Source organism: Ochlerotatus camptorhynchus, unplaced genomic scaffold (genome assembly GCF_037179485.1).
Source record: "Ochlerotatus camptorhynchus isolate MF236.1 unplaced genomic scaffold, CSIRO-AGI_Acam_v1.1 ptg000149l, whole genome shotgun sequence".
Classification (NCBI taxonomy): domain Eukaryota; kingdom Metazoa; phylum Arthropoda; class Insecta; order Diptera; family Culicidae; genus Ochlerotatus; species Ochlerotatus camptorhynchus.
In genome coordinates, this window is record NW_027040639.1 from 1370720 (window position 1) to 1392548 (window position 21829).

At 40.8% G+C, this 21829-nt stretch overlaps 1 protein-coding gene across 4 annotated transcripts in view; it reads right to left on the minus strand.

Annotated features, from left to right (window-relative positions):
* SCAP (SREBP cleavage activating protein) overlaps positions 1-18870 on the minus strand; it is a 46004-nt gene extending 27134 nt beyond the window's left edge. Inside the window, exons 1-2 of one of the 4 annotated variants that reach the window (XM_065221776.1) lie at positions 18580-18870; positions 16506-17486 (exon numbers count right to left, since the gene is read on the minus strand). In XM_065221776.1, the coding sequence (XP_065077848.1) occupies positions 16506-16963 (458 nt within the window). In that variant the 5' untranslated portion in view covers positions 16964-17486; positions 18580-18870. Of the gene's footprint in view, positions 1-16505; positions 17487-18422 lie in introns of all 4 variants that reach the window. The other 3 variants (XM_065221775.1, XM_065221774.1, XM_065221773.1) reach the window with 3 other exon arrangements.
* Between the last annotated feature and the right edge of the window lie 2959 nt (positions 18871-21829).

Genomic DNA, 21829 nt, shown 5'->3' on the forward strand with positions numbered 1-21829 from the left:
ATTGCCACACTATGAAATTGCTCTAACTTTTTAACCGTTGGGTAGAATTTAATGAAAATTTGGGTGGATTTAGTTCATAGTGCATTATTTACATCCTGCAAGTTTTAAAGTCCTGTGATCAAAACTCGCGGAAATGGAGTCGAAAGAACAGCTCGTGCGTGATAAAATCTTGCGCATTCATCACGAGAACAAGGATCTCTCGCATCGTTCCATCGCTAAAACGTTGGGAATCGCGAATTCCACGGTGTCACGAGTGATTAAACGGTTCGAGGAACGGTTGACCACCGATCGGAAGCCCAGAAGTGAAGGAAAAAGTATTCCGTACAACACCAAAAATCACAACCGCGTAGTTGGGGCCTTCAACCGAAATCCGAACGCCTCCGTTAGGGATGTGGCTAAGAAGCTGCACCTAAGCCGAAGTTTTGTCCAGAAGGCCAAAACTAAGGCTGGGCTTCGAACGTTCAAGGTACAAAAGGCCCCTAATCGCGACGAGAAGCAGAACAAGTCCGCCAAAACCCGTGCCAGGAAGTTGTACCTCAACATGCTGACGAAAGTTGAATGCTGCATCATGGACGACGAAACATATGTGAAGGCCGACTTCAAACAGATCCCCGGCAACCTGTTTTTCACGGCCAAGGATAAGTTCAGCGTTCCGGAGCATGTCCGCACTCAGAAGATGTCCAAATTTGCGAAGAAATTCCTGGTTTGGCAAGCCATCTGCACGTGCGGGAAGCGGAGTGCACCTTTCGTGACCCAGGACACGATGAACGGACAGGTGTACATAAAAGAGTGCCTCCAGAAGCGGCTGCTTCCTCTCCTGAAGGCCCACAACGTCCCAACAATCTTCTGGCCGGATTTGGCCTCATGCCACCACTCCAAGGACGTGCTGAAGTGGTATGCGGACAATAAGGTCAATTTCGTGCCGAAAATGTTCAACCCTCCCAACACTCCGGAGCTCCGCCCCATCGAGAAGTACTGGGCGATTATGAAGCAGCACCTTCTTAAACGACCTAAGATAGTGAAGACAGTCGAGGAACTGAAGAAAGTATGGGTTTACATGCAAAAAACGGTTGATTCACAGGTTGTGCAGAATCTTATGGCCGGGGTTAAGGCCAAGGTGCGGGCATTTGCGTATGGACTGTAAATAAAATACGAGTAAAATGGTAAAATGAAGTTTAATACTTATTTCTCAATCCCTGAAAATTTGATGGCAATCGGATGAAAACTCGAATTTTGCGAATCAATTTTGTGTGTGGCAATTTCATCGTGGACACCCTTTACAATCAACAGAATAAAAATCGATGCATTTTTAAGAGTTGCACATCAAGTTGAAGTTGAACTATGCATTTTCTTGTATCCACTTCCCCCGGTGTACCTTATATGGTTCACAGAAAAAAGTTCTGAATTTTACCACCACCTAAAACCTTCCCTCGTTTAATATTGGGATCCTTAATTTTGAAAAATATATCGGTTACCATACATCGAGAAGAGCTTCGTTTTCTTCCATCTTAACATCAATCATCAAGATTTCATGCAAAATAACCACTTCACTGATTGACACTAAACTTACAAATTGACAGCTCTTTTTCTGATTGCTAACGCAATCACACTTTTTTTTATTACAGTGCTTCAAAAATTGATTAAATTTAAATGCAGATTACGCATATGCAACTACCTCAATACCCCTACAGAACGAAATTGTTTTCAAGCTTGTATAGAACATTCCTGATTTATGCGATATGTCGCTTTAAATTTGCATGAACTATCGTGTAAAATTACGCTAAATCTAGCGTTAATTACGTGTGCGGTGTAGACAGCGAGGCGGGCGCCTGCAGCAGCAATAAATGGTACATTGGCCTTACTTTACCCACTGCAGCAGGCATATTATTACCAGGAGTTCAAATTGCACCAGCCAAACCGACTGACCGACCGATTGACCGTCTTTTACGTGTACACGTTCGTTATCAGTTATCGGCTGCTTATTTACACCACACGGGCATTATCGCTTAGTATGCTTACATATATACAGGGACACATTTAAGTGAAATGCAGTTTTGTGCGCATGCAAAATGGAATCCGAATGGGTAAGCCGGCTATGGAGCGAAGATGCACGTAGCTATTTATATTTATTTGTATTGTGTTTACAGGTTTTCACGTCAATACGGCTTTCAACCAACTTGGAGGCGTTTCCCTGATTGACCGACAAGTAAATCCTATATTTGGAAACTTGTCTATCAAGTACACACACACACACAATACTGATACGGCATAAATGAGAAGAAAAATATGCCATGTAGCAAATTACGATAATCAATTGAAGTGCCATAAATTGCGGGAACGCAATTTGCTCGGGCCAAAGCGCTTCTGCCTCTGAAACAATATGTTTTTAAACTCGTTCTCCGCATCTAAAGTAACTGGAGATGCCTACAAGATTCCACGACGACAGGTTCTAGACAGCGAGGGCTGGGTGCGCGTGTTTAGCTTACTTCTAACTCGTTCTCATATAAATATGTTCACATAACCCTATACCTAATGTTGCCTATTGGTTCGGACCCGAGTTGGTCAACAGAACTGGTTTTTGACGCGCATTATTTGCATGTTAATCTGTGTCCACGCGATACCTGCGACTGTGAAACTGATATACTTAGCGTTCCTTCTCGCACAACTCCGTCTAATACGCAATATTATGATTGCACTCTAGCCGGGGGTTGGTTTGGTAGGTTACCCAAGAGTAAATATTTTGGTTTTTCTACTTTCCTATCGCTATCGGACACGCTGATGTCTTGGTTTGATTAAAGATTTACTCGGTAGCACGTTGCTTAATACTATATTGGAATGAAGATGGTTTGCAAATGAATGATGAATTCCTATAGACGTGCCCTCCAATAGCGCGTAGTTAGTGTGGACCGAACAGGATGCAACAATAACAATGTTGGAAAGATTATATTGTGGGTAGGGTTTTTACTATTGAGACTCTAGGACACACAGACTGTTATCAAACGCCTTGAAGATCTGGAATGTTTGTGATTCTTGTTTCAAGTAAAAGGTACACCAAATGTACAAACAACACCGGGATTCTTCTCCTTTAATTATTACATTCCAATTGAAACTTGACGCCTGCCCTGCCTTTGCTGGGAGCCGAAATTAATAGTAACCGATACTATTTCGTTTTGTTAACTGGAGCTTGTAACGAACCATTATTTAGCACTACATCCGGATCCAAATCAGATAGAATATCAAAGCAATTATCGATTGTAACCGTAGATTGCAACTGTTGACTGTTGGAAGAACAGTCATGGCAGACCTGATAGCAGTGTTAGGCAATGGAAATAAAGAATTAGTGACCAAAATTATTTAAAAAAGGGACTAAAAGTAACCAAAATGTGACTTCAAAATAATTATAAAGATTTCGGAAAAAGAATCATGAAAATTGATTTGTCAGTCATCCAAAAAAGACAAGCATGGATTTCCTGTCTCAGGGCTAGTAGCGATCACTGTTGTCAAAAATAGTGATTTTAGTGACCATGTTGAAGAAATAAGTGACTAAATAGTGACTAATAGTTGTAAAAATAGTGACTAAAAAATGACCTAAGAGAAGAAAAGTAGTCGTTATAATGGCACACCATATAAATGTTTGATGTTTTAGACTTATTCAATTACAATTTCAAAAACATTTATGTACGGTATAAACCTTTAAAGCGATAGATTCAGTAGAAAGTTTATGCCTAAACCCACGGTATTAGTAAGGGTGTCTACTAACTGCAAAAACCTTGAAAACCGGGAATTCTCAGGATTTTTTTTGACGTAGGACTACGTCTATGATTTCTATAAGGGGGTAAGCTTTGTGAAAACCGAAAATGGAACATGTAACAAAAAATGAAAGATTTTGAACGTTAATAACTCAGCTGCCCCTGGACTAATTTCAATAATTTTATTACCAATCAATAAGATATATTTCTACACATCTGTTAAATTTAAGACTTTATATTTTTTAAATGCCACTATTGAAAATTGCACGAATGTGCAACTGTTGCTTTAAAAATTATCACTGATTGCCTGCGAAAAGCGATTTCCCTAACACAGATTTCAAAGCTGAATTCCATCCGGTCTCACCAGACGGTGTTTATTCACTCACCGCCTGGTGAGGGGTGGTGTTTTCCAGTACACAACGAAAGGCTGCCTGCACACAGCGAGTTGCAGCCCACATGACCATCCATAGAAGGAGGAAGAAGCCGCACAGCTATATTATAAGACCACGTAGTCCTACGTCACCATTGCGTACAACCCCATAGGGCTGTCCCTTGTAGTTTTTTTCTAAGAATACCTGGAAGACTCAGAGAATTTAATAATTTTCTTACAAAGGATATTTGAAAGAAAAGAATGAATTTTAAAATACAAGCATTTAATTTTTCTCGATATTTTCATTCACAGTGGATTAATCTTCAGTTACAAATAAATTTAAAAAGAAAAAAAAACAGAGACCTGAACTGTTTATTTTTTTTTATTTTGTAACTTGCATAGGGGAATTTACGTATTCTCGGCAACCTAAGCAGCGACCTTCTTTCTATAGCCTTTTTCTCTATGGAACGCACACATATGCAGTATTGGTTTGTTTACAATCTTTTGCTGCCAGCTGCTCAAACAATTTCAGTCGAAAGAATTTTCAAAAACTGTTTTGAAACGCTTTTACAAAGCTCCAATCTTCTCTAGTGAGAGCGAGTATTGTCGGCAACCAGTTTTTCTTCGGCAACCGTTCCATTTGAACTGCATGTAAATCTGCTGTTCTATTATCGGCAACTCGAAATCAGCTACAATTTGTAGTGCGTGTGTTTCATTTCAAGAAAACCCTGCTAGATTGCTTTTTCTCAGTGGTAAAAATATAGTCAAATTGAAGCTGAAAGCATAAAGAATCGTTTGCATGCATTCAGCGAAATGTTTTCAGATTCAGTGAAAATAGTGTTTCAATTTGGGTTGCCGAAAATAGTCTGTCATGCCGAAGCCGTCATTTCCCCTATTTCCTAGAAATTTTAAAATTGAACTATTTCTGGACTTAAAAACCATAATACTACAAGAAATTTTCAAGAATCTTAAGTAAAATTCCATGCACAGTTTTAAAGGCTCGTGGAATTTTATTATAATATTTCCTTATTTATAAGGACCTCATTCCAAGGGAGTTCTGGGGAAAAAAAATCTTTCTGAAAAACATCAAATGCAATCTGCTTCCAAGGTAGTTCTGAGGAATTTTAGATTTCATGTGAAGCCTGATAGTTTTGAGTTGAATTTCAAGAAACCCTGAACTGAATGAAAAGTAAATGTTAATGAAAACTGTTAGGAATTTCTGAGGAGCACAACTCCTGTGAACTGCAAAGGAAAATTCCAAGGGAATTCTGAGGATAATTGCATAAAGTTTGTGGGCGAAAACAAATTCGAAGCATAAGTCCTTGGATTTTTAAAATACTTAAAGGAGGATTACAATTAAATCTGAGAAAAACTGAGAATAATCTGAAAAAGAAATTCCAAAAAATTAATTCAGCAGAGGTCTTCAGAACTACTTGAAAGTTCCAAACAAATTCCAGAAGGTAATGAAACTGCCTTGAAGTTCTTTTGTAGTTTGAGAAACTAGCTTGATGCTCACAATCTTCTTCTTCTTCTTCTTCTTCGCATTACAAGCTTATTGCATATCGCATATTAGCTTATTGCGTGCTCTCAACTTAGTGTTCTAGATGCACTTCCACAGTTATTAATTGAGAGCTTTCGATGCCTGTACCATTTTTGCATTGGTATAATTGTGTGGCAAGTCCAATCATACTTCTATGCCCAGGGAAGTCGAGACATTTTCCAACCCGAAAAATTCCTAGACCAGACCACGAATTGAACCCAGCCACCTCCAGCATGGTCTTGCTTTGTAGCTGCGCCTTTACCAACTGAGCTAAGGGAGGCCCCAATACTACTCATCAAATTCTTAAACTTACCTGAACTTTATAGGACTTCCTAAAGTTTCCTAAATTTTTCTAACGATTATGGATCTCCTCAAAAGGTTTAACAATTCGCTGAAGTTCTCTAAACTTCTTTAAAATTGTGAGTTCTCTAATGTTAACGAAGCTGCTCTGAGGTTCTCTGTTCTTTCCTGAAATTCTCAAAACCACTCTAACGTTTTTTGCAGTTCTCATGAAGCTTGTTGTATTGCGCTGAATTTAATTAAACCGTCCTAAACATGTTTGAGCTTCAGTGAACTTCTGGGAATCTGGGAACTGCTTTAAATTTTCCATTAATTTTCTGAAACTAATGGAACTCCCTGAAATTCCTCCAATTTTCTGAGGGTACTAAACTTATTTCAAATGCTCCTTAAAAAATTCTGAAGTTCGCGGATCTCCCCTACATTTCTATGAAGTTCTCAAAATGTTTCGGAAAACCACTGTCCTTCTGTGATTTTCATGGGATTCGAACAAAATAATTATTATAGGGGAAATGGCTCTAATGTTGGCCTATGGATCTAAGATTGGGCCCATCGCTAAAAATCTGCTATTTATCAATTGTATCTAGATGAACGCGTCATTGGGACGGTACTAATGGATATTTTTGGTCAAAAATAGGGACACTTAGGCCGACATTACATACATTTCCCCTAGTTCTACGATTTACTAATTTAAAACATCTTCCTGGTGTTATTAAAACTGCTTAAATGATTACCGAATTTCTTTAAAGTTTTATAGATCGTCCTCGTGCTGAGCACCACTGCTACTGACGCCAGGAAGGCAGCTCCCAAACCTGGACCCTACCTATCGACCCATCAACTCATGAACCGGGGACCAACGGTTTCACTTCCCTGAAGGCGTGATCAGAGATGTTATGCCTCAGAACATCCCGGCGGCGCCGACTGGGATTGAACCCAGGCCTGCTGGAGTGAGAGATAATCACGCTTACCACTACACCACCGGCGTCGATGATTGCCCTCAATTGATCAGTATATTTTAAGAACCCACAACTTTACTGAAATTAATTGATTCGCCTTGAAGTTTCGACAATTTTCGAGTATTCTAACTGAGCGTTTACACTTATTTCCTTAAACTTATATATGCTTACCAGAAGTTTGCTAAATTTGTTTAATAATCCGGCAAATTTTCTGATATATATTCAAAATTCTCTGACGAGTTCATATCAATCATAGAATTCTTGGAATACCCCATAATTCCACGGAATTTCTTGTAAGTCGCTGCAAATTTACTTCAGTTAATAGGATTATTCTAAAGCTATCTGATGAAACTTGTACTTGGAAGTACTTGGAACTTCGCTGAATATCATGAAACTATCTAAATTTATTAGAAGATCTCTGGAATTTCTTGAAGATATCGCTGCTTCCTAAAAGCTGTAGCATTTTTTTTAATTACTTCTCTTATCAACTTAGCTAAATTTTTGCATTTTTTTAAGTTCTTGAAATCTTTAAAAGTACTCTTACGTTTTCCAGATGTTCATATAAGTTTTATCTCGTCCTATAAATTCTCTAGGAGCTTTGCTGAAGTTTCCGGAACTTCTTTAAGGTTTCTACAACTTCCTTGAAATGATTTGATTCTCTGATCGGTCTTGATGTTCTCGAAGCTTCCCTATATCTCTCAATTCTATTGAAGATACATTTCCCTGAAATCCTCTGGACTTCTGTGAAGTTCCTGAAATATTTCTAAAGTTTTCACAAATTCTCTGATGGTTTCTGTACTTCCCTGAAATTCTCGGAATATCTTAAGGCTTCTATTTTTTTTCTAAATTTACGATTATAGATCTTTAAACTGCTCCAAAAGTCTGAACTAAAGCCATAGGAACTGCTCTTAAGATCTGCAATTCCCCAAAGATCTCTAGATCTAGCTTTTCTTAGGTGCTTAGAACTTCTTAAACATTTGCACAATACCCCTCAAGTTTTCTATATTTCTCAAGTTCGCTTAACACCTATGATGTGCTCTAAAATTCTAGGAACTTCATAAAAGTTCCCGAAAATTTTCGGATGTTAAAAGAACCGATTAGAGGATCTTAAAGCTTCCAGTAAGTTCCCCATATTTTCAGTGTGTTAACTTCCCTAATGTTCCCGCAGTTTGTTTATGGATCTTCACTGAAATTCTCAGCATTTCCTTTTATTCATCAGAACTTCTTCAAAGTTCCTACAATGTTTTGGGACTGCAATGAAGATCTCTTATATTTCATAAAGTTAATTACGAACTTTTTTTTATTGGGTATCAAGCTGGAGCTGCGTGACAGCTTAGTTTTCAAGACTTGACCCATTTGAATTGGGTCGGCCAAATTTTGAAATGAAAGTGCCCTTATTCTATACTCATACAGGAACCTTAGTGAAAATTTGGTGGAAAAATTTAAAATCAATAAAATAGTTATTAAGTCCTCCCCTTGGCTAGTTTTTGCACCTTGCTGTTGGTGGGCGGGCTTAATTTCATGCTTTATAGTGGAGTGTTGGAGACGGTAGGTTTAGGGCCGGCGTTGCTGGCTCATGCCGCGATAGAATGGCACCATGGACAGGCGATGGGGATTACTGAGCTTCCCCTCTCTGATGAACCACTGCATGAGAAAACCAAAGATCTAGTCCAGCAGTGATAGTATCACACTTGTTACTCCTTTGTTTAAGAGCCGCGTCGTAGTACGCTTAGGTTTAGGCACTGACGTTGGGTGTGATACTGGCGGGTTTTGCCGCTAATCACTCTTATTTTTTTTTTACGCGGATAGATTTATTTGGGTTTGCAAGGGAATTATACTATTGAAATATTTCAGAAAGTGCCCAACAGTGCTCCTTCTACTTGCGTGACAAGCTTTCATTGTTGTTTTCATTGAGTTATTACTCAGGGAACAATGTTAAACACCATTTTTGTACATGTTATTGTAACTAATCTCATATGTGCTTCATTTTGATTTGGGATAAGTATTTTAACTATGGCTCGGGATTTCCACTGTGGCGTGCTTCTGTTGTAACATACCCATACGTATTTTTGTGGTGCGACATAGTGGAAGCGTGTGAGCATAGTTGGAGCATATACCCTATATAATTCAAAAATCAGCTAGGAAACTAACTTCAAAGTGAAGCATTTTAGTCACTTGAAGGTGTCACTTGGGTCGAACTAAGATATCATAAATAGGTATAGGTCAAAATCAAAAGTACTTAAAACACGTTTAATTTTAGATTACAAGCACAAGTGCAGGTACTTAATAAAGCATGGGTTATGATTGATTAGGTGAATTAGAGATTTCAATAATTTATTAAATTAGACTAATGTGACATCATTATCATTAAATGAACTTAAATAAGAAAATTAAGAAAGTCTAATAACATTACGTAGATTAACAAAAGAATTAGGATGCGGGGGTTCGCTTAGAGAGGCAACTAATCTTTAAAGTTGTAGAATAAATCTTCCTATTTAGTCTTGAACTTCAATAAGAAAACGCAAGCAAACCAATAGCATTTAGCAAATTAACAAGGAGAGGAATAGTTAAGGAAATAAGTAAAAGTAGAGGTATGTGACGATTGATAACTTTTAATTTGTGTAGGTATTGTTTTCCCCTGAGTTTATTGTACTCGATAACTATATTATTCTCTCAATACGCGAAATCTCTTATATATGCGGTTAAAGTATTTGAGTTAACTTATTTCTTAGTGTTCAAGTACTTACATTTGTAAACAGCAGTCAATGTTAATCTATGAACTACTTTTCACGGCTGTCGGATTCAACGTGCCTACGTCTACGGAGCTTACGCAGAAGTGTTTCGCAATTCGGTTTAAAAAATGCGGAGTTCTAGGATCAGTTTCATGGATTGACCACTTTTACTGATGTTCCAGATCTTCTGAAGGACGTTCCCATGGACATCCAGGTTCATGTTTATGTAACAACCCCAAATTCTTTCTATCATCACAGTTCCTAATGTTTATAAAAAAACGCGAAGCTCTAGGATCAGGATCGTGGATTTACCACTTTTACTAATGTTCCAGATCTTCCGCTGGCCATCTGGGTCCAGAACTAAATTCATTCTTATATCACAGATCCTAATGTTAAAAAACGCGGGACTCTAGGATCAGTTTCATGGATTGACCACTTTTACGGATGTTCCGGAGTACGTTCTCATGGCCATCCAGGTACATGTTTATTTCACGACCCCAAATATTTTTTTTTATATCACAGTTCCTACTGTTTTCAAAAAAAAACCGCAGAGCTCTAGGATCAGGATCATGGATTTGTTAGAGTATCCGAATCGAAGCAACCAGTGATTCCCTGTTCTAGTATATAAGTGATACCTGTAATAAAGAAAATTTAGTCATTTGTCTACCGCTAAACCGTTCAGTCGAACTTCTTTGCCCTTCCGAATAGTCCAATAGGTTATGGGCCCAGGACAACCGTCGCATAGCAACGTTTGAATTTGTTTGAAGATTTTTTTTTCACTTCAGTGTGAAAATTCTGGAAGTTCCATGGAAGGCAACAAAGTGTCGGTTGTTAAACTGAACAATTCCAACTATTCGGTTTGGAAGTTCAAGGCGGAGATGCTGCTGACCAGGGAGGACCTGTGGCGGTACATCGAAGACGCGGCTCCAGAACCGGTGACGGAAGGCTGGAAATCCGGTGACCGGAAGGCAAGAGCGACGATTGCGCTGCTTGTCGAAGACCAACAACACATGCTGATTCGCGAAACGAAGAACGCCAAGGAAGCCTGGGAAAGCCTCAAGAAACACCACGAAAAAACATCCCTTTGTTCCAAGGTTGCGCTGCTGAAACGGATTTGCAACATATCATTCAACGACGGGGACGACATGCAGAATCATCTTTTCGAGCTGGAAGAGTTGTTCACGAAGCTGTCGTGCGCTGGACTGAACCTGGGTGAAGCGTTAATGGTCGCCCTCGTTCTTAGGAGCCTGCCTGATTCGTTCGATACGTTGACCACGGCCCTGGAAAGCCGGTCCGATGAGGAGCTGAAACTGGAGCTGGTGAAAGGGAAGCTGTTAGATGAAGTGGCGAAGAGACGAAGTCAAGGTTCTTCAAGTTCAGCGATGAAAGCAGGATTCCAGAAGAAGAAGAAGAAGCCGTTAACGTGCCATTTCTGCAAGAAACCTGGACACAAGCAATCGGAATGCAGGCTGTATGCGAAGGAATCGGTTGACGGTAAGGAAAAATCCCCGAAGGTGAAAAGCGTGCGCAGTGAAAACGAAACCGTTACGTTTGCTTTGGGAGTGCATGAGCAATCGGACCATGCGGAATGGATTGTGGATTCAGGTGCGTCCGCGCACATGTGCTGTGACTCCGATTTTTTCGAGGAAATCCAGAAGAGCCAAGTGAAAACCGTTACTCTGGCTGATGGAAAAGTTGCGAAGGTCGAAGGTGCTGGTAGCGGAAAAATTTCGTGTTACCATGGAGACGGAAAAACAACCGATGTGTCTCTAAGCAACGTGTTGTTTGTTCCAAGCTTGGAAATGAACCTGATGTCAGTGCCAAAGCTCACAGAGAAGGGAGCTGCTGTGATGTTCGACGCTGGAGGATGTCGTGTTCTTGTTGGTGGTACCGTGGCAATTGTCGCCGAGAAAACAAGTGGCCTTTATAAGGTGAAAACGACTTGTGAAGTTTCGATGGCTGTGAACGACCACCACGAAGTTGATTGTCAGCACGTCTGGCACCGAAGATTTGGACATCGGGATCCTGAAGCTCTAAGCGTGATGCTGAAGAAGAATCTGGTGTCCGGCTTGAAGGTGTACGACTGCGGAGTCAAGCAAGGATGCGAATGTTGTCAGCGAGCGAAGCTATGCAGAAAGTCATTCCCTAAATCGGTCGAACGCAAATCTCGTGCAATGCTGGACATTGTGCACACAGACGTTTGTGGCCCGATCGACAATGCATCAGTGTCTGGTTATCGGTACTTCATGACCGTCATTGATGACTACAGTCGATTCTGTGTGCTGTATCTGCTGCGGAAGAAGGAGGAGGTTCCAGAGAAGCTGAAGGAATATGTGGCATACGTGAAAACCCAGTTCGGACGAAAGCCGAAAGCCATCCGATCCGACCAGGGTGGTGAGTACACTGGAAACGAGCTGATGAAATTCTACAAGCAAGAAGGAATCAAGCCACAGTTTACCGCCAGCTACTCTCCCCAGCAAAATGGAGTCGCCGAGAGGAAGAACCGGTACCTGGTCGAGATGAGTCGCTGCATGTTATTCGATGCAAAGCTTCCGGAGTGCTACTGGGCAGAAGCCGTAAGTACTGCTGTCTATTTACAGAACAGGTTACCATCGAAGTCAATTCCCAAAACACCGTTCGAGCTTTGGACTGGAACAATGCCGGACGTAGCGCATTTGAAAGCATTTGGATGTGCTGCATTCGTTCACGTCCCCAAACAAAAGCGCAAGAAAATGAATCCGACAGCAAAGAAGCTAACGTTTGTTGGATATTCGTTGGACCATAAGGCGTATCGTTTTTTGGATCGATCTACAAGGAAAGTAATCGTCAGCCGAGATGCCAATTTCGTTGAGGAGGAGCACACCGCGTCGGAAGTGTCCGAGCGTTCCTTGGACCGGGCAGTGGAATCGCTACCAGTGGAAGAGGTGATTGAATTCGAATTCAGCAAACCAATCAACACTGATGTCAATCCAGTCGGTGAGATCGAGGAAGAAAATTCGAACGATGAGAGCTCAAGTATCTCGTCGGACGATTCAGAATACGATGACGAATCGGATGATGGAGATGCCACATTGATCGAGGACGACGACGATGAAACATGTCAAGTCAGGAGATCGAGCCGAACCACGAAAGGTATCCGACCAGCTCGATATAGTGAGACAGTCCAAGCAGCATCTAGTGGCGAACGAGAGCCACGAAACTACCGTGAAGCAATCAATGGGATCAATCGTGAGTATTGGATGGCAGCGATGGATGAGGAATTCTGGTCGTTGATGGAGAATGACACTTGGGAGATTGTTGATCTGCCCGAGAACCGCAAGCCCGTTGGATGCAAGTGGGTGTATAAGCAGAAGGAAGACACCACAGGAAACGTTGTCCGGTATAAAGCCAGGCTGGTTGCGCAAGGCTTTTCACAGAAGTATGGGACCGACTTCGATGAAGTTTTTGCACCTGTAGCTCGTCAAGTTACGTTTCGGACGTTATTGACCATCGCAGCAGAACGTAAGCTTCTAGTGAAGCACCTGGACATCAAGACGGCGTACTTGTATGGAGCTTTAAAAGAAGAGGTCTACATGAAGCAGCCGCCAGGATACGAAACCAAGGGTCCGAATGGAACGGGCGTGTGCCGGCTCAATCGCAGTCTATATGGGTTGAAACAAGCGGCAAGAGTATGGAATCGGACGATTGACGATGTCTTTAAGAAAGCTGGATTTTGTCAGTCGGTGGCAGATGCGTGCCTCTACGTCCGGACAACGAAGGGACAGAAATCGTTCATCCTCATCTATGTTGACGATATTCTTGTCGTGTGCCACAGCGAAATAGAGTTCCGTGAAGTAGTTCACGATTTGCAACGATGCTTCAAATTGACAGTCTTGGGCGACATTCAAGTGTTCCTTGGAATTCAGGTAACTAAATCCGCCAACGGTTACCGTTTAAATCAACAGGCATACATATTGAAACTTGCCGGCCAGTTTGGTCTCTCGGAAGCCAAGGGCTCGAAAATTCCAATGGATCCCGGATATCAGCAAAAGGAGGAGAATTCGGCGGAGCTACCAAAAGGCGACCTTTATCAAAGTCTGGTAGGAGGTTTGCTATATATCGCGGTAAACTCACGGCCGGATATTTCCATCAGCGCTTCAATTCTGGGACGGTCCGTTAGTAAACCGAGGACCAAGGATTGGATTGAAGCCAAAAGGGTGCTGCGGTACCTTGTCCACACACGAAATTTCGCGGTGCAGCTTGGATCATCGAACGCTGCATTGATGGTCTATTGCGATGCTGACTGGGCCGGGGACACCCGAGATAGAAAATCAACGTCTGGATTTCTAATCTTCCTCGGTAATGGCGTTGTGAGTTGGGCATCAAGAAAGCAGTCATGTGTGGCGCTTTCGTCCACTGAGTCTGAATTCATCGCCCTGGCTGAGGCTTGTCAGGAAGTGCAATGGTTGCTGAAATTGCTGAAGGACCTAGGGAAGCAAGTCAATCATCCCATCTGCATACGTGAGGACAATCAAAGCTGCATTCGGCAGGTAGAGAACGAGAAAGTGGATCAGCGATCGAAACACGTGGATACGAAGTACTGTTTCGTCAAGGATCTGAAGAACAAGAACATCATTAGTTTGCTGTACTGCCCCACAGAAGACATGTTGGCAGACATGATGACGAAGCCGTTAACCAGTGTGAAGTTGGATAAACTGCGAGAAGCGACAGGAATTCTAGCATTCGATGTCGAGGAGGAGTGTTAGAGTATCCGAATCGAAGCAACCAGTGATTCCCTGTTCTAGTATATAAGTGATACCTGTAATAAAGAAAATTTAGTCATTTGTCTACCGCTAAACCGTTCAGTCGAACTTCTTTGCCCTTCCGAATAGTCCAATAGGATTGACCACTTTTACTGATGTTCCGGATTTTTCGAGGACCATTCCGTTGTCTCCAGGATCCATATATAGGAACCATGACTGTATTTTGGCTAATTGTGAACATTTGTACCCATTAATCTAAATTACAGATCTTGCGCCACTTGCAAAACCCTACAAACACACCTTTCAAAAAAACGTGTAACAACTCTTTTCGCTTTTTAAAAAAGTAGGCGACTCTATTTTCAATCTTTTTACAATTAAAATCATCTACAAACCCTAGGAATTCTAAAGGTACCACAATTTGTGAAATTCATTAAGAAATGACTAAGTTATGCCATTGCAAACTTGCCGTTACACACTTTTCGGAGGCTTCGTGGTCGGCGTAAAGTTTTTTACCCACCGTATTCGGAGTGTTATAGGGTGACCAAAAGCTTATGATCGGGGGTGTAAGTTTTATTCAATACGTTTCAAATGGCAGAGATGCATGTTTTTTTTTGCTGACCCCAAAGTTTTGATCGGGAGTGTATCTTTAGAATTCATTCTAAAATTTGTTCAAAATTGCTTCGAGAAAATAAAATAAAAAATTCTGGTTTTTCAAATACACGATCGTCAAAGTGACTGTATCCTGAAAACTTATTCCAGTTCAAGTGTCTTGACATTTTTTAAACAGAGGAAGATTTTTTTTTCCAATTTGGCATCGAAGTTCACGGGTGTGTTCCGGTGACATCAAATTTCTGGCTTTTTTCCGGTTTTCCAGATTTCCCGGTCAACCGTGGCCATTGTATTTTGCAGTTAAAACTTCTTCTCCTTCTTCGCAATTCAAGCTTATTGCTTATCGCACATTTGCATATTGTGTGCTCTCAACTTAATGTTCTTGATGCGCTTTTAATGCCTGTACAATTTTTGCATTAGTATAATTGTGTGGCAAGTACAATCATCCTCTATGCCCAGGAAAGTCGAGAAATAATCCAACCCGGAAAATTCCTAAACCGGACCGGGAATCGACACCAGCCGCCTATGTGAATTTCTGTCTGATTCGAGTTCGAATGGGAATCCCCCAACTCTGCAGCTTGCAGCTAAATTATGACTAACCTCTTGAAGCTCCTAGGGATGAACAGCCACGAGATCTGGTTTTTCAAATACACGAAGCCTGCTTTGATCAAGTCGACAATGTTTGTCGACTTTAGTTCCATATACAATTCCACCGCATCATTAATACAACTTATTTCACAATTTCTTAAGCTCATAACTGCATGCCGCACAGCCTCCAGCATGGACTTGCTTTGTAGCTGCTTCTTTACCGACTGAGCTAGGGGAGGCAGTTGAAACTGGACTTCTCAAAGGTACGGAATCGAAAATCAAATCGTTTTGGTTTCTTCTGTGTACTTTTCCGTTCGTTAGTTTAGTGAACTTCCAACTAGAAACTAACCATACTGTAGCACTGTAACAACTTTTATTTATGTCTTGAACGAATTTTAAATTGCAATTCAAGCAGGAATGTCGAAAAACATGACTTTAGTGTTTTTTTGCCGAAAATAGAGTATTTTTAGTGACCACCTTCAAAAAAGTTACAAACTCACTAAAAACTGACCCGCTATCAGCTCTGCGGTCAGGGTGATCAGCAAATCCCAACTAAGAATTTCCCTGTTTTTTTTCCGGAATTTCGGAAATTTTCCCGATTGTTCGATATGCATCTAAGTTTAAGATAAAACCGAATGCAAATGCGCCGAAGCGAATTTGGTTTTTGCGTTTGGAGTGTTGAAAATTTGTATACCTTGAAAATTGGCTCAAAACTCTGAACAGGATTTTATTTCTCATTACCCTTCATTCAGGGTGGCCAGTAAATTTTCATTTGTATATTCCCGTTTTCCCGGTGCAAGTTTCAACAATTTCCCGATTTTTAATATTCAGCAAACACCGAAAGTGTTCACAGGGTGGCCACTGAGTTAAGAAATTCAATTCCTAGTTTTTCCCAGTTTTTTTTTTTATAAAAGAGACTTACCAGCAAAAGATGATAACGACAATGGCGATGCTGGTGGCACAGGTCGGATAACTGGACAGGAACAGCCCATGCCGGTAATACATCTGCGACACCCTGGACGGTAAGGTCGTTCCCTTCGCATCGCCATCCCTGCCCACGGTTGGCTTCTGGCGTGAAATGGTACGCACTGCTGGTCCGTTGACTGCAGCCATCGCCGGCATGGGCGTCGGCAATTTTCCGTTGATAATCGGCGTTGCCATGGCATTGCCGGTGAACACCACCGGATGGCGGTGGTGGAACGCTTGCTGCTGCTGCTGATGTTGATTGTGCTGCGATGAGGGAAGATGGTTTTGCTGTTGTTGCTGGTACGGATACTGGGGCGGTTGACCGGCTCCGTTGCCACCGCTACCCGCGGCTGATCCACCACCACCGCCACCACCAGGTGAAAATTGCGAATCAATGTTTGATGACGACGTCATCACGTTCTTCCTGCGTGTTCTTGTCTCACCAATTTAACACTTCTTATCCCGCTATTCTTCGTGGCTTGCGTGTTTAAGTCTTCTAAAGCGCTTCCTAATGAACTCGATCGCCGTGATGCGATTCAAGGCCACCACATATAATAACTATTACAATTGCTTCTCCTTCGGGGTGGACCGTTCCTTGTTTGACTCGTCTCCAAGTTCACATGCAAACTCACAAAAATTTCCATTATCTCGGTGAACGCTTTCGGTGCCTCTTCTCGGCATTCTCTGCTGCTCCTGCTGCTGCTAGCGTTATATTTTTTTGCGATCTTCTTGTTTTTTTGAGCCTCACACTTTTTACCTCATTTTCCTTCACTGATGTTTTTTTTTTTCTTTTCGTAAGAGAACCTTTTATGTACTTTTATTAGACGCACATACGGCGTCTTTAATCAAATTTTATTGACTCACAAAGCGGTGCACACAACAAACACTCGGTAGCTATAGGTGGTACACTTGCGAATCCCGTCAGCCGTCACTGCTGCTAGAATATAAAACCACCTCGGCGATATTCAATCTCCTCTTGCTTTCGTTTCTGATGGGGTGCCACAGCGGTTCACAGTGGGACGAGAGGGAATTTCATCGTATTTAAAATAAATCAAAAGAAGTTGCTACACGTAGCTACAATCTATAAATGGACCAACTAATAATAGGCACATATATGTAAATGTCTAGTTAAATGCACTTAAGGTCACTTCTTCTATTGCTCGAATATTTCCAAAAATTAATTAATTAATTTATCTTTATTAGGGAGGCTTTCAGCCTGGGGCTGGTTCGCCTCCATAATTTCCAAAAATGGTGAAATTACTTACATTACTTATTCAAATCTTGTATTACACTTCCTTATGAATTTTTCCGTTTTCTTGAGAAATCTTGAGTGGGAAGGGTAATACCAATGTTTTAAAATGTTTTGACGTCAGTATATTTAATGTTAGTAAATGAATTATTCTTGATCTTCTGTAATTCAGTCTAATGGAAACTCTTAGCTTGGATAAAAATTATTGAAATTTCTGCTAACAATTTCCCTCCAGCCCACTGTGCGCCGTGCATCCCGCACCGATGTCTTTATGGTATCGGCGCAAAATTTTGATCTGTGTCCTCTTCTCACGGAATCGAATCTCACTCAACACTACTTCTCTGCTGTGGTGATGTTGCATTATTATTTATCAAACCCACACACAGATAATGGCGCGCAAGATTCACTCTCGAACGCAGAAAGAAGATTGCAAGCTGCAATCTCTTGGTTTTCTCCTCTTCTCTACAATTCGCCGCCTGTTTGTTGCAGTCGGTTCTGCGTAATTTCCGTAGATTAACCAGGATTTCGCTATCTCTATTGTCGTGTTGCCGCGGCGGCACCGCGGATGCCTGAATAAAGTGTGGATCCGTGCGTCGTTTCAACAACCCTCAGAATGAAACTCACCCCTTAAAAACGCACCAATTTTGCCGTCTAAGCCAAAATTACATAATAAATTATTTTGATATTCGGCAACACACATGCATCAGCTCCGAATCCGAACGGCGGTGCACAAAAGAAGCGATGATCCGGGATTTTCTAACGCGTCACCTCTTTTTACTACGTTTTCGTTTCACTTGTTTTTTCCACTCTGGCGAATTTTGGGGACTTCTGGTAGCCTGGTCCAACTCGGAATGCTTTCTCCGCCGCACTCACACATTCGTCCAACTAGCCTGATGAAATCTTCCGGTTTCGCAACACTCTTAGCTGCAACCACAGAGTTTTTCGGACGCCCAAAACACTTTCCGTTCGCGAACTTAGTTTCGATGGAGCCTGCCACTTTCGGAGCGCGATTAATACGGAATAAAAGGAGTTATTTTTCTGCACTGCTGGCTGACGTTCGGTCGTGTTGCGGATAAGAGCACCTGAAAACTTTTTTTCGTCGCTTTCTTCACCCGTCAGTCTGATGGAAGGAGCGCGCATTTGACATTTGGCAACGTTTGTGCTTTGGGCCCATGGAGCAAAAATAATCATCTATCGTGTATACAGTGTATATTCGATTTTTATCAACCTGAGCATAAATAAATCGGGGCAATGAAAATTCGTGTACCGATGGGACTTGAGTGGTACGTGCGCACCGAAGGGTAATCCGGGGTAATCAACCCCGCAATCAACTTCATAAATCAGCTGAATTGTAAATACACAAAAAATACGTAAATGTGTACACGTTGAATCTAAAATACCCTGATAAAAAATCCCAAAAATACCTCGAATATACTTTGTACTCAAAAAATACATTTAATAATGAATTAAATACACTTCAATAAAAAATCGAGTAAAACATACAGATATACGAAAAAACGAAAACACTCGCGTCACCATTCAAATAGACCAATCTACATTGATCGATTCTCTTCATCGACTCTCTCTTTCGTTAATAACTCGGCTCCAAAAACATGGTCAGCTGTTCTTATTCTCCAATACGCTTAATAATACACACCAAATTTAAGTTTTCATTATCAGTAAAACGAATTGCTGGATCATGCTCAGCAATCCAATGCTTTACTGAAAAACAGCAAACGATATTTTTACCAAAGAAATCAGCTAACATAAACAATAGACAGTCAAAGAACTGTCAAACTGTTACTATCACAGTCGCATATATTTTTGCATTCGTTCACCGCACGAAACGAAAATCAATTATTTTATCCACTTATACATTTTTGCCAAAACATCTGCCTTATACATTACATAAGACAAACCACATAGGCCCTATAAGAATGCATAAAAGGTATGTGTGACCGCTTATACATTTCATTTGAAATATGATCTTTATTAACTTTTTACAATGCATCTGCTTATTAGTTGACTTATACATTTCATGAATCCAGCTTCCCATGTTCGGTAATGGCGGCCTGTTTGTATGAATAAATGTATCCTTCACTGTGCTTTTTGACACTATCTGGATGTTCGAATTTCAACCCCTTCCCTTTCCCTCTCCCAGGAACAGTAGAAAATGGAACAACATACGCCCTCCAGTTAGTGTCAAAAAGCACAGTGAAGGATACATTTATTCATACAAACAGGCCGCCATTACCGAGCATGGAAAGCTGGATAATCCTCGGAATAATCAGCAATAGAAATTTGCCAAAAGGTATAAGGAGATTTCTATCCGTGCACCGGTCAAACCCTGGGAGGGAGAAGCAGATAGCACACACGGAATTCATTGCATACTTGTTCTACTTGTCATTAAAATTTATGCCATTGAAATCAAATCAAAACAGGTGTAGCAAAATCGCGTGTTTTGCTTTGAGCGTGTAGTGATTGTTTGAGTTATTCAGCGTGCAGTGAGAAACTGTACTTTTCTGTTTGGTATTTTATTACGCTACTAGTTGTTTTGAGAAAAACCTTAATTGATGGTATCTTTCAATATTGATTTGTGTGTATTTTGAATGAATCAAAAAGAAACGGTGTCGCATTGAATAAAATAGGAGGAAACAACAGTTTGTCATAAATTGTTTTACGCAAGATTTCAATACCGCCTTGTGTATTCTTGTTTAACTGTAAGAAAAGCATCATAAAATCAGGCTTCCAGTGCGCGCGCTACCGTATGCGAGACGCAATACGAATAGTCTCATAGTCATAGCAGTCTCATGCGCAAGAGATTTGTAGCACTCTGTTTCTCTCTCTTCAGTTTTGTCCACATTCTCATAATGTCAGTGTGTCGCACTGTCTTGTAAGCACAGCACATTTCCGTATGTATGCGTTTCATGAGAACGAGTATCATGCGACGTCACGTGAGCCGAAGCTCATCGCTTTTCTCAATGAGACGTCGCCAAGCGACGTTTCAATGCAACATCGAAATAACAAACTCAACTGGAAGACCAACTCGTGTTCTTGATGTGGGAAAAGTGTTGTTTTGTTTTGAAAACGATGGAAAGCGACCTAGCTACTACACTCTTATCGAACATGGAGAAGAGGTGTCAGATAGCTATGGCCAACAAAGTTTTTCTAGCGGCAATTTTCGTTGATTAAAGGATTAACTTGAAAAATAGCCCATTCATAACGAACGAAGGAAGAGATGTGGCTTTGGTAAGCGAAATGTACAATCAAGTTGTGGTTTATTTGCTCGTTAATACACTAGGGCTATTTAGAAATCTGTCGTCGCAAATTGATTGTTTCAATTCAGCATCATGGTGGCTGATATGAACTATCCTGTGAGCACTAACACATCTGAAGAATTCAGTTGCTGCCGTAGTAAGTTTGTTGATTGACAGGTATTCAATACAATTCCTGAAGCAAGAAGTTTAGCAACAATCCGTAACACAGATATGACACAACTTTTTCCTAAATTTATTACATTAACCTTAATCCAGCATTTCGTACCTACGTACACTGTGGTGCTAAGTTGATCAGACAAAGGTCGTTTTCATACAAACCAGCCAAGTTTAACATGTTGTAAATGTGTTCTGTTATGATCAATTGAGCTGAAATTTTGACGCAAAACTACAAATATTTTGAATTTTACGTGTAAGAAATACCAAATTTTTTGAAGCACCTGCTGGAAGGTGACACAAAAATTAAAATTTGTGCATAGCTGATCGGACAAAGGTCAATGGAAAAGCAAGTTTTGAGTCAAAATTTCAACTCAATTGATCATAACAGAACAAATTTACAACATGTTAAACTTGGTTAATTTTTAAGTGTAGAATTGTGTGTATGTAATAAGAAGTCACCACCAACGTTTTTGCAGCAAAGTACACTTCTGCGTTGAAAATAATCCCTTAAAATAGTGTTCACTCAAGCCAGACAAAATACAAGTATTAATCTTCAGAGTTCTATCATTACTAGCGTGTTGATATGATCGGTCAAGT